Source organism: Dipodomys ordii, unplaced genomic scaffold, assembly GCF_000151885.1.
Source record: "Dipodomys ordii isolate 6190 unplaced genomic scaffold, Dord_2.0 Scaffold36, whole genome shotgun sequence".
NCBI classification, from domain to species: Eukaryota; Metazoa; Chordata; class Mammalia; order Rodentia; family Heteromyidae; genus Dipodomys; species Dipodomys ordii.
In genome coordinates, this window is record NW_012267252.1 from 1,794,345 (window position 1) to 1,811,235 (window position 16,891).

General features: G+C 45.5%; 2 protein-coding genes across 3 annotated transcripts in view; one reads left to right on the forward strand and one right to left on the reverse strand.

Annotated features, from left to right (window-relative positions):
* Positions 1 to 5,086, reverse strand: part of Morn4 (MORN repeat containing 4) — a 13,343-nt gene extending 8,257 nt beyond the window's left edge. Inside the window, exon 1 of one of the 2 annotated variants that reach the window (XM_013017687.1) lies at positions 4,986 to 5,086. The gene's annotated coding sequence lies outside the window, so the exon portion shown is untranslated. Of the gene's footprint in view, positions 1 to 614; positions 744 to 4,985 lie in introns of those variants that run through there. The other variant, XM_013017686.1, reaches the window with a different exon arrangement.
* Positions 5,087 to 5,531: 445 nt separating this feature from the next.
* Positions 5,532 to 16,891, forward strand: part of Pi4k2a (phosphatidylinositol 4-kinase type 2 alpha) — a 36,857-nt gene continuing 25,497 nt past the window's right edge. The window contains exon 1 of the mRNA XM_013017837.1: positions 5,532 to 6,033. Within this exon, the coding sequence (XP_012873291.1) occupies positions 5,599 to 6,033 (435 nt within the window). The 5' untranslated portion in view covers positions 5,532 to 5,598. The remainder of the gene's footprint in view (positions 6,034 to 16,891) is intronic.

Genomic DNA, 16,891 nt, shown 5'->3' on the forward strand with positions numbered 1-16,891 from the left:
CACACACACACACACACACACACACACACACACACACACACACACACACACACACACACACACACACACACACACACGATAGCTTGGAAGTGAGGACTGGGGATAATACTGTCAGAACAGGAGAATGCCTGGATTGGTGTCTAATACAACAGTTACGTTGGAACCTAAGCTGGTGGGAGATGCTGAGCTGCTAGGATGCCACCTATCAAGTAACCGAGGCACCCCATCTTCAAAGCTCAGTATGAGAGGATTCTCCCCCAATGCGGAAGCGGCTCCCCCAGAGCAGACAAAGCCCTAGACCTCCACGAGGCCACACTGGCTCCCGCCGCTTTCTGGCATTCCAGCCTCTCTCCTACCTTCCTCTGCCTGGGTCTGCTTTCTCTCTCCCCGACTCACCCAGGTCAGCCATTCCCTAGAGCCCCCGGCCCCCACCCAGCGCGGGTGCCAGGGCTCTCCCGGGCCTCACGATCAGCTGGGAACCGGGGTCGGACCCGCCCGAGCAGCTGCCAGGGGCGCGCGTGCCGTGACAGCGCTGCGCCTCGAGCCCGGGCGGCTCTCTCCCACTCGCCTCGCCGCCCCTCCCGGGCTCCCTCCCACCGGGGCCATCAGCCCACCTGGGCTCGACCTTTCCGAACGAGTGTCGCGCCCAGACGCGGGGCTCCAGGGACCTGGGCCTTGGCTCTGCCCGGCTCCCCACGGCTGCCTTCCACTCCACCACCTCCACCAACATCAGCCCCTCTGGACGCCGCCATCCTGGGCGGCTGCACTGAGCTCCATTCCCGTTGCCAATTGGCTGTTACCTAGGCAACCGGGAACAACGCCACTCCCCATTGGTCCCGTTCCTTCTCCTCACCATCTGGGTGCGGGGCTCTGTCAGCAAGAGGGTGGGGCTGTGGTCCCACCTCACCAACTCCACAGACACGGAGGACGCTGGTCTCGCGTGGCCGGAGACAGCGCGCGCGCGCACACACACAATTAACCCCAAATAAGACCAAACATGTGTCTATGTTACCACTAGCTCCCATCCTTCAGGCTTGTAAAAACCTGGTTGCTGAGTTTAAGGACAGAAATCTGCTGTAGAGGCGGATTGTAATTTTTAATGTGCTAGACAGGGCAACTGACCCTTAATAATCCCATGCCTAGCAATGTGGTATCAAGACACTTGTGGCATTCCTTGTAATGTGTTGTCATTACCCAGATCCATTGTTTTTGGTCGGTCCTGGGTCTTGAACTCAGGGCCTGGATGCTGTCCCTGAGCGCTTTCGCCCAAGGTTAGCGTTCTACAACTTTGAGCTGCAGCTCCACTTCTGATTTTCTGGTGGTTAATTGGAGATAACAGTCTCATGGACTTTCCTGCCTGGGCTGGCATGGAACTGAGATCTTCAGATCTCAGCCTTGAGCCACCAGTGCCCAGCTTTTCAAATTGCTTTTAGTGGATTGAGGTTTCTTTATTTGTAGACTAGAAAATGATAAAGTTAACAGCCATTGCATTTCTCCAGGATTATTATGAAAATGTGAGATAAATAATAGTTTCTTTAAAAACTTGGATTCTCATGTTAAGCAAGGTAAGCCAAGAGCAAAGAGACAAACGGTACATGGTCTCCCTGATAAGTGGATGCTAAATCCAAAATGTTAGGTGATAACGACAAAATTAACAGGACTTAAGAAACAAAGACTCCCACTCATCTGGTTGAATCATTACTAAATATCCCCATGCTGCTGATCACATGTATGGTGTACATGTGTACACCGTTATATATTATAGACTGTGATAGACAATTTGCTCCAGGACAGTTAGAATGAACTTGTGACTTTAAATGAACATCATTATTTCACAATACTGTGAAATTTGGGAAATTATGTAATCACTTAATCACAATTAAAAAAAAAAAGAACCTCAGGGAAGGTAGGGAGGGAAGGGATGGTGGGGGAAAACAATGGAGGGGGTAACAATGCTCAATAGGAAGTGTACTCATTACCTTGCTCGTGTAACTGTAACCCTCTGTATAGTATCTTTACAATAAAAAATTTAAAAAAAATAAAGGGAAAAAATAAAAACTTGGATTCTGTATTCAAATTTCATCTGTCATTAAATGTAAACGCTTTTGACCAAGTTATTAAGACTGTAAAATGACATTGGATCAGCAAAGGTGTAAGATTCAATCTGGCACTACCATTTGGTGGTCCATTCATTAGTTAAATATGCCAAACTGTGTGGTATTGACTATAGATGTAATTTTAGTTGTCGAAATAATGGAGTGTCAAGAAAATAGATGTTACTAGAATGTAGACTGTATATTACAAAGTATAAAGAAATAATACTTTGAGGGCTGGGAATCTGGTTTAGTGGTAGAGTGCTTGCCTAGCATTCATGAAGCCCTGGGGAGGAAAGTATCCATGAAACTCTTATCTCCAATAAACTATTCAAAAAAGCCAAAAGTGGTGCTATGGTTCAAGTAGTAGTGAACACAAAGAAGTCCAGGGACAGTGCCAATCTAGGGCCAGTCTGCCTAGATTTGAACCCAGCTCTGTGAACCCAGCTCTGCCACTATCATGGGCAAGTTATTTTACCTCTGTATGCCTCAGTTTCCAACATCACAGGGGTTTCAATACCAGTTATGTGAGTCATTTTGAGTAATCGACTTAAATGATGCCTGGTACATACTTAGCATTTGGTAAGTGACAGGGAACATTTGGACTCTGTTCAGTAAAAAAGAAATTAAATTTGAAGAGGTATACACAGAAATACATTCCAAGAATGTTTCCATAGAGGAAAAAAAAAAAAAACCTCAGAATTCCAGGGAGAGTTCTCAAACTGGGACCTCTCCTTGACTGTAACTTGAAGTTTGTGAGTTAAATGAGATGAATGAGACTGAGATATCATTTTTGTGGCTATGGGTTCTGGTACATGAGAGGCAGACATCACTTAATTATTTGGTGTCTGGACATCAAAAGGAAATGCATTAGTTGTTAATTGAAAGAAGCAGTGGAACTCAAAATAGATTTTTGCCTAGAGTGGTTTATTTATTTATTTTTTAAATTGGGGAATGAATCCAGAACATACTAGGTAAGCAGTAACACTGAGCAACTGAGCTGCTCCTCTAGTCCTAAGACACTCCCATAAATACAAATGAACAATAATTCTTTCAATTCAGTACTTGTACTGAGCTGTGGCAATAATCTGAATTCAGGAATGATTATGAAATACCGGTTACCATGTAACTAATGGTCTTTTGTGAAAATCCATACCTCTAGTCTGGAGATTACTTTGGGCAGAACAATGAAAACATTAACAATTACCTCAACAGTGACCAAAAGACTAGTGGAGTGCCTTTTTATATAATAAGCATCATAAGTACTTTATATACATTGCATATTCTTGTTTAATCAAGTGAGATAGGGATGATCATTTTCATTTTATAGGTGAAAAACAGGTTTGAGAGATTAAGTAATTTGTGAAAAATGATTGTCATTTTAGAACTAGCATTCAAATTAAATGTCTCTGATTCCAAATACCTGCTACTAACCATTACATCCCACACTTTAACTGTAATTTTTTTTGTCTTTTCTTTTTTGGTACTGGGGATCAAACCCAGGACATTGCACTTACTAGACAAGAGCTTTGTCACTGAGCTACATCCCAGCCTTCATCCCACACTTTAAAAAGGCAGTTAGTTGGGATACAGGTGGACCCATTGCAACAATGAGATGTATAAGTCCTTATGTTGCAAAACGAACTTTACAACTTTGGTAGTGGGTAGGGAGAGGATTGGGTGGGGGAGGGAGGGAATATGCGGAATATGGGAAGGGGAAACAAAGAGGAGGCAACAATGTTTGATAAGAAATATACTCGCTATCTTGCCCATGTAACTGTAACTCCTCTGTATGGTATTCTCACAATAATTTTTTTTTTAAAGGCAGTTGGGGGCTGGGAAAGTGGCTCAGTGGTAGAGTGCTTGCCTCGCATGAGATCCTGGGTTTGATTCCTCAGCACCACATAAACAGAAAAGGCTGGAAGTGGTGCTGTGGCTCAAGTGGTAAAGAGCTAGCCTTGAGCTGAAGAGCTGAGGGACAGCACCCAGGCCCAGAGTTCAAACCCCATGACTGACCAAAAAAAAAGGCGGCGGTGGGCGCAGCTCAGGTGGAAGACAATCAGCCAAAGAAAGGAAGGAAGGATCAGATTCCAAGTTCGAGTCCCAGTTTCAAACAACAACAATACAAAGGATAGTATAATATTTCATAGATTTAAATATCTAATTCCAACTATTTGTCCTCCTTCAGACGCCACCTATATACATTTCCTGGATTACTTCTGGGTGCCTGGGTCTCCATACCACTTCCTTGGGCAAGATCTGCTCTAGAAAGCTCCCTGTGGCCTTTCACATGCCAGGTACCTCTGCTTGGCTTTTCCTTGGTCCTTGGTAGTTCTTCTCTCCCCTCCCCCCACTCAGTCAAGCAGGTTGCTGTATGTTCTGCACAGCACTAACCTTCCATTCCTTTCCTCTAGCAACTCTGTTTACCTCCCAGTGATTATACACTTCCTCTGGATTCAGCACAGGCTTTGCTGAGTCTGGAGACTTCCTATTAATGGAGTTCCAGATAGCATATCTGGCTCTTTTGCTCTGAGGAAAAGAACAACATAACCTCCCAGAGAGCTGTTTTTCAACAGAATGAGGGGAGCTATAATCTTCCTTCTCTTTTCCACCAAAATAAATGTACTGAGGACCTACTGTGTCTAGACACTGAGGGCTTACATTGGCAAATAAAGCCTTGGATTTTTTTTGGTCTCACAGAAATTTAGAGCTTTCTTAGCTCACTGTTGTGAGGATTGGGATTAAACAAACAAAAAAGGCCCGCCCTCTCCCTTTGTTACAAGTACAGAGAGGGGTGTTTCTTTGCTTTACTACCGTCTCTCCAACACTTAGAACTTAGGTGATCAATTAGTGATCCTAAAATGACACTTTTGCAAGGCACTGATGGCTCACCTCTGTCACAGTCGCCACTCTCGGCAGATCGAGGCTTGAAGCCGGCCTGACCAGAAAAGTCCATGAGTTTCTCATCTCCAATTAATCAGCAAGGAGCCGGAAGTGGAGCTGTGGCTCAAGCGATAGAACGCCAGCCTGGAAGCGAAAAAAGCAGCCAAGAGAAAGCGTGAAGGCCTGAGTTCAAGCCCCAGTACTCATACCAAAGAAATGCCTTTCTTTTCCAAACCCTTGCCAGTCTCACAACCAGCAGGCACTCAAATAGCGACCCATAGGCAGGATGCTAGGAAAGCAACCAAGCCTCGCCAGCCAATTGGAATTAAAGGGCGGGGATGACCCAGGTTTGGCTTCTGGAACATGCGCAGTCTTCACGGAAGGTGACAGGATTAAAATGCTGAGGCCGCGATTGCGCAGCAGCAGCTTCTGATTGGCCACTGTGTGCGCGCGAGGGGCAGTGCTTACTCGCAGCCAAGTAAACAGGGTTGGATAGGGGCGGGGCCACGCGTGTGCCGGGCCCGGGTTGGCCAGGCGGGAGGAGGGGAGGAACACGGATTGGTTGTGGCCGCCAGCTCGGCTGTGTGGAACGCGCCGGGACCCAGAGCCGGCGGCCTGAGGGATGGACGAGAAGAGCCCACTAGTGTCCCCCGAGCGGGCCCAACCCCCGGAGTACACCTGCCCATCGGGTTCGGGCACTTACTTTCCGCAGGTGCCGGGGGGCGCGGTCCGCGTGGCGGTGGCGGCCGGCTCGGGTCCCTCTCCGCCGAGCTCGCCGGGCCACGATCGGGAGCGGCAGCCCCTGCTGGACCGGGCCCGGGGTGCAGCGGCCCAGGGTCAGACCCACACGGTGGCGGCGCAGGCCCAAGCCCTGGCCGCCCAGGCCGCGGTGGCGGCGCACACCGCGCAGGCCCACCGCGAGAGGAACGAGTTCCCGGACGACCCCGAGTTCGAGGTGGTGGTGCAGCAGGCCGAGCTGGCCATCGAGCGCGGCATCTTCCCGGAGCGCATCTACCAGGGCTCCAGCGGAAGCTATTTCGTCAAGGACCTGCAGGGGGTGAGAGCGGGGGCGGGGGCAGGCGGGGGTCGGGAGCAGTTTGGGGTTGGTGGGGACCGGGGGAGGAGGAGGATGGAAAGGCTGCGAGGGAGAGGAACTTCCTTCTGCCAGCCCCAAGCGGCATGTTGGGATGTCTCCGAGGACTTGGAAACTCAGAGGAACGGAGAAATAAATCTGAAGCTTGCTTAGTGGCGAAGGCGTGAGCGGAAAAAGAAAAGGGGAAATTGGCCAGATACAACCCCGGGCCGGGCAGTGTGGTGTGGTAACCTGGCTCCGGACCGGGAGGCGCGGGGCAGATGCTGCTTTTTAGTAGATTCAGCTTCATCCCACCATCGGCCTCCAGATGTGAGGCTTTGGGCCTGTTTTCTTTTTAGACTGAAGTAGTTTGTCGCTGTTTTGCTGGATTCAGTTCCAGCCTGAGTGGTGGGGCTGTCTTCTTGCCACAGCTGGAGCTCTCTTGTTCACAGTCATGGGTGATAGCGTGGGTGGATTCCCCAGTTTCATTTGGCCTGGTTAGCGCTCTGGGAAAAGGTTCGAATCATTCTCTGTGGTTCCTCCTTTTACGAGATGGAGTTTTTTAAAAACACAGGACTATCAGCTATCTTTTACTTTCTCTTCCAGGACTGCCCGTACTTTACTTTGCAATTAGAGCAGCATTTTGCTGACCTTTATTTTGTCCTCTGTGTGTGTGTAAAGGGAGGTGGAGATGGGATGATCAGGGAAGCTGAGAAGTGACCCTTTATCCTTTTAAAATTGCAGAGGAATTTAAGGCATTTGTCTCCGATCAAACCAGAGATATCATTGGAAGAATAGAAGCTCAAAATCATTAAGTTGGGGCTGGGAATGTGGATTAGGGGTAGAGTGCTTGCCTAGCATACATGAAGCCCTGGGTTCCATTCCTCAGTACCACATAAACAGGAAAAGCCAGAAGTGGCCAGGTGGCTCAAGTGGTAGAGCACTAGCTAGCCTTGAGCAAAAGAAGCTCAGGGACAGTGCCCAGGTCCTGAGTTCAAGCCCCAGAACTGGCCAAAATCAATCAATCAATCAACCAATCAAGTCTTCTCTTGAAATCTCCAGAGGTACCAGAAATGGTTCTTTGGTCAAATGTGTTATTGTTATACAGATTAAAATAATAACTGCCAGAGTGCCCTTAAAACCTCCCTTCACTTCTGTTTGAATGCTTTAGGTGGTCAGTGTGCTATTTTGCCAGAGGAATCGTGAATGGGCAGGATTGACTATGACTTGTAACACTTGGTCAAGTTCACTGAATAATGCATTTTTCATCCAGAGTTGTCCCTGAGCTATCAAGAACCTGAGAGCAATTCTACTGTCAGCTCTGTCCACATAAACTGTTTGGGGAAAACTTTGAGGGGAATCTTTCCAAGACCTTTGAGTAAGGGAGCTTGGAAGCTCCAATGGGAGCTTCATTTCTAGAAGTGAAGAAAGGTGAATGTCCTGAGTCAACAAAAGCAGATGTGGCTCAGGGCCTCAGCTTTAATTTCTAGCAAAATACACACACACACACACACACACACATACACACACGATGCTTTCATCTTTTTTGAAAACAAAATTTAAGACAGGAGTTTGGGTTTTTGTATGGGTGTCAGTTAATGTGTCTGCTGATAAAAGAATGGGCTTAAAATTACCTTTGTTAGGTACAGGAGGAGGAAAACTTTTTTTTCTTTCTTTCATGACACTGTTACAACTCTCTAGGAAGTATGTCAGGTCAGCTGAGAAGTGATCTGGTACTCTGGAAGTAATAGGATCTCTAAACTTTCCCTCCCTGGCAGGTAAAGTACTGTCTCTTTTGTACATGCACAGAGGACAGACCACAGTTATGTTTTTAGTGATGGTCAAGATCAGAGCTCCAAAATTTCCTCGCCACTATTCTTGTTAGAGGGAAAATCAATATACCAGATGCTCTGGAAAACCTAATTTGAGTGTCTTGCTCCCACTGAGGAAAATGTGTTTGAGACTAGTCCACAGACTCCCTGAGGTTGATATTGTCACTTTTTTTATTTTATTTTATTTTTTTTTATTTTGGTGAGGGTCAGGGTTAGGGTGAGGGTTAGTGTTAGGATTAGGGTTAGGATGAGGGTGAGGGTGAGGATGAGGTTTAGGGTTAGGGTTCGGGTTAGGGTTAGGGTGAGGGTTCAGGAGAGGGGTGATATTGTCACTTTTGACTCTGTTCTAAATGTATGTTTTTTTTTAGCATCTTACATTTTTATTGTTATTATAAAAGTGATGTACAAAGGGGCTACAGTTACATAAGTTAGGTAAAGAGTACGGGTACACAAGTAGTAGAGTGCTAGCCTTGAGCTGAAGAGCTGAGGGACAGCGCCCAGGCCCAGAGTTCAGGCCCCAGGACAGGACCCAAAAAAAAAAAAAGTACGAGTACATTTCTTTTTTCTTCCTTTTTTTTTTTTGTCATAGGGCTTGAACTCTGGGTGCTGCTCCTGAGCTTTTCTGATCAAGGCTAGTTCTGTACCACTTTGAGCCACAGCTCCACTTCCCCTTTTCTTTTTCTTTTGGTCGGTCCTGAGGCTTGAACTATCCCTCAGCTCAGCTCAAGGTGAGCGCTCTACGAATTGGGCCACAGCTTGGGCCACAGCGCCACTTCTGGTTATCTAGTGGTTTATTGGAGATAAGAGTCTCACGGACTTTCCCTGCCCGGGCTGGCTTTGAACCGTGATCCTCAGATCTCAGCCTCCTGAGTAGCTAGGATTACAGGTGTGAGCTGCTGGCGCCAGGCATCACTTCCCTTTTTCTAGAGGTTAATTGGAGATAAGAATCTCTTAACTACCTACCACTGGGAGCTCATGCCTGTAATCATAGCTACTCTGGTGGCTGAGATCTGAGGATCTCAGTTTAAAGCCAGCCCAGGCAGCAAAGTCCGTGAGACTCTTATCTCCAATAAACTACTCACAAAACTGGAAGTGGTTCTATGGCTAAAGTGATAGAGCGCTAGCCTGGAGCTGAAGAGCTGAGGGACTGCACCCAGGCCCAGGGTTCAAGCCCCATGACCAACCAAAAAGGAAAAAAAGAGATCTCATGACTTCCCTGCTGAGGCTGACTTCACACTAAGATCCTCAGATCTCAGCCTTTTAAGTAGCTAGGATTACAGGTGTGAACCATAGCACCTAGCTAAGAGTACATTTCTTTTTTTTTTTTTAATTTTTATTTTTTTTGTGAACATACTGTACAGAGGAGTTACAATTACATGGGCAGGATAATGCGTACATTTCTTACCAAGCATTGCAGCCTCCTCCTTTGTTTACCCTTCACATCCCTTCCCAGCCTCCCCCCTCCCCCCCAATCCCAATCAAGAGTACATTTCTTTTTGAACAGTGTCACCTCTTCCTTTGCACTCTCCCAGTTTTTTCCTTCCATCTCCACTCACAGGTTGTATGGTTCCTTTTCAACATGGTGTCTAGTGAGTACTACTGCTGCCTTAGTTTGCCCTTTGTCCCTCCATTACTGTGCCTCCCCTTACCCTCCCAAAGATAGATAAATGACAAAAAAAAGAAAGAAAACAAAAACAACAATGAATAAAAAAAACCTCTTGTTTCCATTTCCTGGAGTTCATTTCAATAATAATTATTATTTTCTCTTCGTCATGGGCTTGAACTCAGGACCTGGGTGCTATACCTGAGCTTTATTACTCAAGGCTATTACTCTACCACTTTAAGCCACAGTGCCAATTCTGGTTTTCTGGTGGTTAGTTGGTGATAAGAGTGTCTCAGACTTTCCTGGCTTGGCTGGCTTTGACCAGTGGTTCTCAGATCTCTGCCTCCTGAGTAGCTAGGATCACAGGCCTAAGCCACTGGTGCCGGGCAATGCATATTTTTTTAATATGATTAGGGGCACATAGGCATTGTATCTTTGTGTCCCTCCCTTAAGAATATACTCCTTAGCCGGGCGCTGGTGGCTCACGCCTGTAATCCTAGCTACTCAGGAGGCTGAGATCTGAGGATCGCGGTTCAAAGCCAGCCCGGGCAGGAGAGACTGTGAGACTCCTATCTCCAATAAACCACCAGAAAACCGGAAGTGGCGCTGTAGCTCAAGTGGTAGAGTGCTTGCCTTGAGCTGAAGAGCTGAGGGACAGCGCCCAGGCCCAGAGTTCAAGCCCCACGACCGCCAAAAAAAAAAAAAAGAATATACCCCTTAGGGGCTGGGAATGTGGCTCAGTGGTAGAGGACTTGCCTTGCATGCCTGAGGCCCTGGGTTCGATTCCTCAGCACCACATAAGCAAAAAGAAAAAAGCTGGAAGTGGTGCTGTGGCTCAAGTGGTAGAGCGCTAGCCTTGAGCTGAAGAGCTGAGGGACAGCGCCCAGGCCCAGAGTTCAGGCCCCACAACCGGACCCCCCCCCAAAAAAAAAAAAGAATATCCTCCTTTGGTCTCACTATGTGTGAATGCCTAGAGTCTTGTATAATTTATCATGCCCCAGTATATTTTAGATCTAGCTTCCACATATGAGAGGAAACATGCACAATCTTTCTGAGCTTGGCTTACATCATTTAACATGAGGTCCATCCATTTCCCTGCAAATGACATAACATTATTCTTTCTAATGGCTGTGTAAAATTCCATTATGTATAGGTACCACATTTTTTTGGACTCACTCATCCATTGTAGGGCATCTGGGCTGTTTCCATAACTTGACTATTGTGAATAGTGCAGCAATGAACAAATGTATTTATTTTAATACTTATACATTTGCCATATACCAGGTCCAATTTAAGTGCTTTACAACTACTAACTCAACCCTCATCACTACCCTCCAGAGAGAACACTTATATTTTTCCCACAGGTAACAAAAATGAGGCACATAGTGTACCTCACTTGCCCATAGTCTCAGAGCTAGGAAATAGGAGAGCCAAGCATATAGGCTTTGGTAGTCATGATCCTAACCACACTGCTCTGCGGCCTCAAAGTTAGTTATCTGAACTGCTCGTTTCTCTTTTCAGGTACTATTTTGGTTAGTGTTTGAATTTTTCTATGTATGACAGACATTGTTAAATAACAGTGACTTGAGAAAAGGTTCATTTATCTCTCGTGTTAAAGGAAGTCTGTCGGCTGATATAGCATTTCGGGTCATCTGGGATTTAGCCATGCTTAATAGGTGGTTTCTACTTTATCCTCCAAGATGGCTGCTCAAGCTGCAGATGTCATCTCATCCAGTTGGAAGACAGAAAGGAAGAGACTGTGTCTCCACTCTTCAGGATCCTTCCCAGAAGTTGCACCAGATATTTCTACCTACTGTCCATTGTTAGAATGCAGCTCCAATAGTGGCTGGAGACTATAGTCTTTATCTTGACTAGCTAACAATCACGGGTGTTGGGTTTTGTGAAGAAAGAGGAACAGACTGGGGGAACCAGTAGTTTCTTTGATAGCTAATTTGAAACCTAGTCCAAAAGATGTCCTGGTTCCATTTCCCAATTTAGATGTTTTTTGACACAGGATGAGCAAGCTAGGACCTGGAATAGTAAGATGGAAAATGCTAGGTTAGAAGTTATAGTGGAGCGTTTCAAATTACCCTCCTCACTTACATGCTTCCATTTCAAGTCTCATGTTCACACAGGTGCATTATGTGTGCGTGTGTGTGCCTGTGTGCATACACACACGTGCTGATACTTGGGCTTAAACTCAGGACTTTATGTTCTCATTCAGCTTTCTTGCTCATGGATGATGCTTTACCACTTGAGCCGTGCCATCCATTCAGTTGTGTTTTTTGAGCATCTTCTCTCTCATGTGGACAGTGATACCATACGTTCATATTGCCAAAGTCATAGGACAATATGTGACTTTACTAGTTTATGAGGATTAAGTAGGGTGGGAATGTGGCTTAGTGGTAGAGTACTTGCCTAGTATGCATGAAGTCCTAGGTTTGATTCCTCAGTACCACCACATAAACAGAAAAAGCCAGAAGTGGCATTGTGGCTCGAGTGGTAGAATGTTAGCCTTGAGCAAAAGAAGCTCAGGGACAGGGCCCAGGCCCTGAGTTCAAGCCCCAGGACTGGCAGGGAAAAAAAAAAAAAGGATTAAGTGAGAAACTCCACATAAACGCACCTGTACATTGCAACCCTCTGCATGCTCCTTAACCTGCCACAGGCCAGTAATGAAGACCAGACCGTGGCATTGAGGATTGGGGTACGATGGGACCTGTATGTAGCCTTCTGCCAGCTTCAGATCCCAAGGTTCCACTCACCAAGGTTTTTTATTGGTTTCCTATAGGGAAGTATGTGCAGAAAGTAAGGTATAAACATCAACATATGACAATATTTTGTATACAAATGGTAGGTGACTTCCTTATGCTGGGTGTGAGAGCTAAACAGTGAACATTTTTCAGTTTGCATAAACCGTAGTCTACCCCAAGGCTACCAGGCAGTCCAGGGTAGAATTAGCCATCCCCAGGATAGCCAGGACTGATGGACCTTTCCAGGAAACTCTCAGTCCTCTGATAGTAAGTTGGGAGAAGGCCTTCCAAACTCCCAAGCCTTTCAGGTCTCATAGCTTGGCTTTCCGGGCTCTTACACCTGCATAGTTCCTGGTACTTGGCAGGATCTGTCCATTTTTTGTTTAGTTTAGTTTTTTTTATTGTTTTGGGCTCTTTAGGTATACATGACATTGCATAAAGCAAAAATAGTATTTATTTATTTATTTTTATTTTTGCCAGTCCTGGAGCTTAAACTCAGGGCCTGGGCACTGTCCCTAAGCTGCTGCTGCTTCTTTGTTTTTTTTTTTCAGTCCTGGGGCCTCTGTCCCTCAGCTCTTCAGCTCAAGGCGAGTGCTCTACCCATTGAGCCACAGCCCCACTTCTGGTTTTCTGGTGGTTTATTGGGGAGAGAAGAATTTCACGGACTTTCCTGCCCGAGCTGGCTTTGAACCGCAATCCTCAGATCTCACCCACCCGAGTAGCTAGTATTACAGGTGTGAGCCACCGGCACCCAGCCCTGAGCTTCTTTTGCTCTAGGCTAGCACTCAACCACTTGAGCCACATCACTACTTCTGGCTTTTTCTGTTTATGCGGTACTGAGGAACCAAACCTAGGGCTTCATGCATTCTAGGCAAGCACTCTACCACTAAGCCACATTCCTAAATAGTATAATTTTGAGAGAATGCTTTTATGATTATTGTCAGTAGCAATTCATTAGCTAATGCTAATTGGTACTTACATAAAAATGCCATGCCAGCGACCATATCTGTAAAGATGTTGCCCCTAAGTGTCAGATTATCATTTTCAAACTTTTAAATATATATATATTTTTTGGTTGGTCGTGGGGCTTGAACTCTGGGTTTGGGTGCTGTCCCTGTGTTCTTCAACTCAAGGCGAGCACTCTACCGCTTGAGCCACACCGCCACTTCCGGTTTTCTATTGGTTTATTGGAGATTAGAGTCTCCCGGAGTTTCCTGCCCGGGCTGGCTTTGAACTGGGATCCTCAGATCTCAGCCTCCTGAGTAGCTAGGATTAAAGGCATGAAGCACCGGCGCCCAGCTTAAATATACTTTATCCACCAACAGTTTGTCATGAAAATGATGTCTTTATCATCTTTCAAAGATTCCCATATTGAATGTACTTCTTCCAGCCACAAGTTCCCTTCAAGAAATTGTTACATCCTTCACTTGGTTTAGAGGAATACTGATAGCCATAATAAGGTCAAGGTGTTAAATTATTGTACTAAAATGTTGAAACAGTTAAGTTTAAAAATCCTATAAAAAATAGGTCTTAAAATCTTAAGACCTACATTTGCCAGGGGCCAGTGGCTCATGCCTGTAATCCTACTTATTCAGGAGGCTGAGATCTGAGGATTGAGGTTCAAAGCCAGCCCAGGCAGGAAAGTGCGAGACTTTTTTTTTTTTTCAGTGTGTTTACCTTTACATACATCAGGTATCAAATACATTTCCTTTGGTATAGTGTCATCTGTTCCCTCATTCTCTCCCATTCCCTCCTTCCCCTTTCCACCCTGGAGTTGCATAGTTTACTTTCATCAATGACCAGTACAGCCAGTATGCTCCATTACTGCACTTTTTCTCCATTTTTCTTCTGATTCTGTGTCCTCCCCCCACTCTCCTGCAGATGTGCACATGTATAGACCATGTATAAGGTAAAGGATACAGTCATAAAAAAAAAGGAAAAAGAGAAAACAAATTAAGACAACAATCCTTTATTTCAATACCTTTTGAGTCTGTTTCAGTATGTAATTATTTTATTTGCATATTTGCTTGGGTGTTGCACCTTTGTGATTCTCTCCTAAGAATATCTTTTGGGTATGTGGATATCTAGAGTTCTGTGTAATCTGTTTTAAGTCTAACATCCGCATATCAGGAGAGCATGCAGTTTGTCTCTCTGATCTTGCCAAGCCACAAGTTCTTTTTTTTTTTTTGCAAGTCCTGGGGCTTGGACTCAGGCTCTAGGCACTGTCCCTGCGCTTCTTTTGCTCAGAGCTACCACTCTACTACTTGAGCATAGTGCCGCTTTTGGCTTTTTTTGTTTATGTGGTACTGAGGAATCAAACCCTGTGCTTCATGCATCCTAGGCAAGCACTCCACGTTCCCAGCCTAAGCCACAAGTTTTAATGGATTAGGCAGGTTGAGTCTGTTGCGCTGGGATGGGAAATTAAATATGGACTAAACCCCTTTCTCTGTATTCTGTTTTGGACTCCCATCTTCTTTCAGGGTTTTATATTTGGAGTATCCTATTTTTTGCTTTTGAAAAGCTGACAGGTAATTAAGCCTTCTCTGCCTAAATAGCTAGTTAAGGACAGTTTCCCTCCAGCCTCTAATACAGTTCTTACAAAATGGACCAGGGTCCCCAGGAGTTTCTTTTGGGGGTTCACAGGTAAGTTTTTCTCATAATAATTGTAAGATTTTATTTGCTTCTCTCACTTTCACTTCTTGTGAGTGGATAGTGGAGTTGTCCAGAGATTACATGATGTGTAATCGAAACGGATTGAATACTGAGGAAGTTGTGAGAGTACAGGTGTCTTCTATTAAGTGAGACATTACAGAGATTTGCAAACAGTAAACCAATGCCAGTCTTCCTACTAGAAGGCTTTTGAAAATTATTTTTCATAAGAATGTATAATTTATGTTAATATGTAGGAGGAGGTTTATTTTTATTAAGTGAATTAAATCATTTTAACATTTCAGGTTTAATTTAAAATAACAGTTTTATCTACCTAAAGCTTTGGGGGATTCTTAATAATTTTTAAGAATTGAAGGGAATCTGTGGCCAGGCGCAGGTGGCTCATGCCTGTAAGTCTAGCTACTCAGGAGGCTGAGATCAGAGGATCATGGTTCAAAGTCAGCCCAAGCAGGAAAGTCCATGAGTCTCTTATCTCCAATAAACCAGAAAACCAGAAGTGGTGCTGTGGCTCAAGTGGTATAGCGCTCGCCTTGAGCTGAAGAGCTTAGGGACAGTGCCCAGGCCCAGAGTTCAAGCCTCATGACCAACCAAAAAAATAAAAAAGAATCTGTGTGTGTGTGTGTGTGTGTGTGTGTGTGTGTGTGTGACTATGGTTTAAACTCGGGGCCCTTTGCTTGCTAGGCAAGTTCTATCATTTGAGCTACACCCCAGCCATACCTTAACCCTCCCATCTTGGTCCTCTTACTACTGTCTTCTATATAGCTTGGATTTCAGGAGTAGACCACTACACCTGGCTTATTGATTGAGTGGGGTTTCTGAATCTTCTGGAGCTGGCCTTGAACCTCAAATTCCTGATGTCTGCTTCCAAGTATTTGGAATTATAGTCATGAACTACTCTGTCCGGCCAAAATTTAAGGGAATCTTGAGAATTATCTGCTTTCCTATTAGACTTTAAAAAAGACTTATTAGGGGCTGGGAAGGTGGCTCAGTGGTAGAGTGCTTGCCTTGCATGTATGAGGCCCTGGGTTCTATTCCTCAGCACCACATAAGCATAAAAAGCCAGAGGTGGTGCTGTGGCTCAAGTGGTAGAGCGCAAGCCTTGACCTGAAGAGCTTAGTCAGTGCCTAGGCCCAGAGTTCAAGCCCCATGACTGACCAAAAAAAAAAAAAAAAAGACTTATTGTAGGTGTATTACACTGTGCAATCATGAATGATGTGCCTGAATTGTCTTTTTTTTTTGGTCCCATCAGGGCCTGGGCACTGTCCCTGAGCATTTTTGGTCAAGGCTACTCCTCTACCACTTTGAACCACAGCTCCACTTCTGGTTTTCTGGTGGTTAATTGGAGATGAGTCTCACAGACTTTCCTACCAGGGCTGGCTTTGAACTGCAGTCCTCCTGAGTAGCTAGGATTATAGGTGTGAGCCGCCAGTGTCAGGCTTCCTTTCTTCCCCCATCTTTCCCCTCCCCTCTCCCTTCCTCCCTCCGTCTTGGGACTTGGGACTTGAGACTTGATCTCATTGCCTCAGCCTCCCAGGTAGCTGGGGCTTCTGGTATGGGACACTGTTCAGCTTAAGGGTCTTTTTTTTTTTCATCCTAGGGAATGCCTCCCTTGTCCCCTCTGGTTAGCTATAGGAAACTCTTAGGTTCCAGTAATTGATTGTGGGTCCTAGATATCAGCCACTGTTTTTACTTTCTGGTGCAGTTCTGTTTCTTTCTCTAAATGCATGGACTGCTACTACCTGAGCAATTTTACTTTATCCCTTTTGTTAAGGAGAGATTAATAAATGGGTGTTAAGGAAAGTTGTTTTTAAAATGTTGGCACAAAGCCGGGCGCTGGTGGCTCACGCCTGTAATCCTAGCTACTCAGGAGACTGAGATCTGAGGATTGAGGTTCAAAGCCAGCCCGGGCAGGAGAGACCATGAGACTCCTATCTTCAATAAACCACCAGAAAACCGGAAGTGGCGCTGTAGCTCAAGTGGTAGAGCGC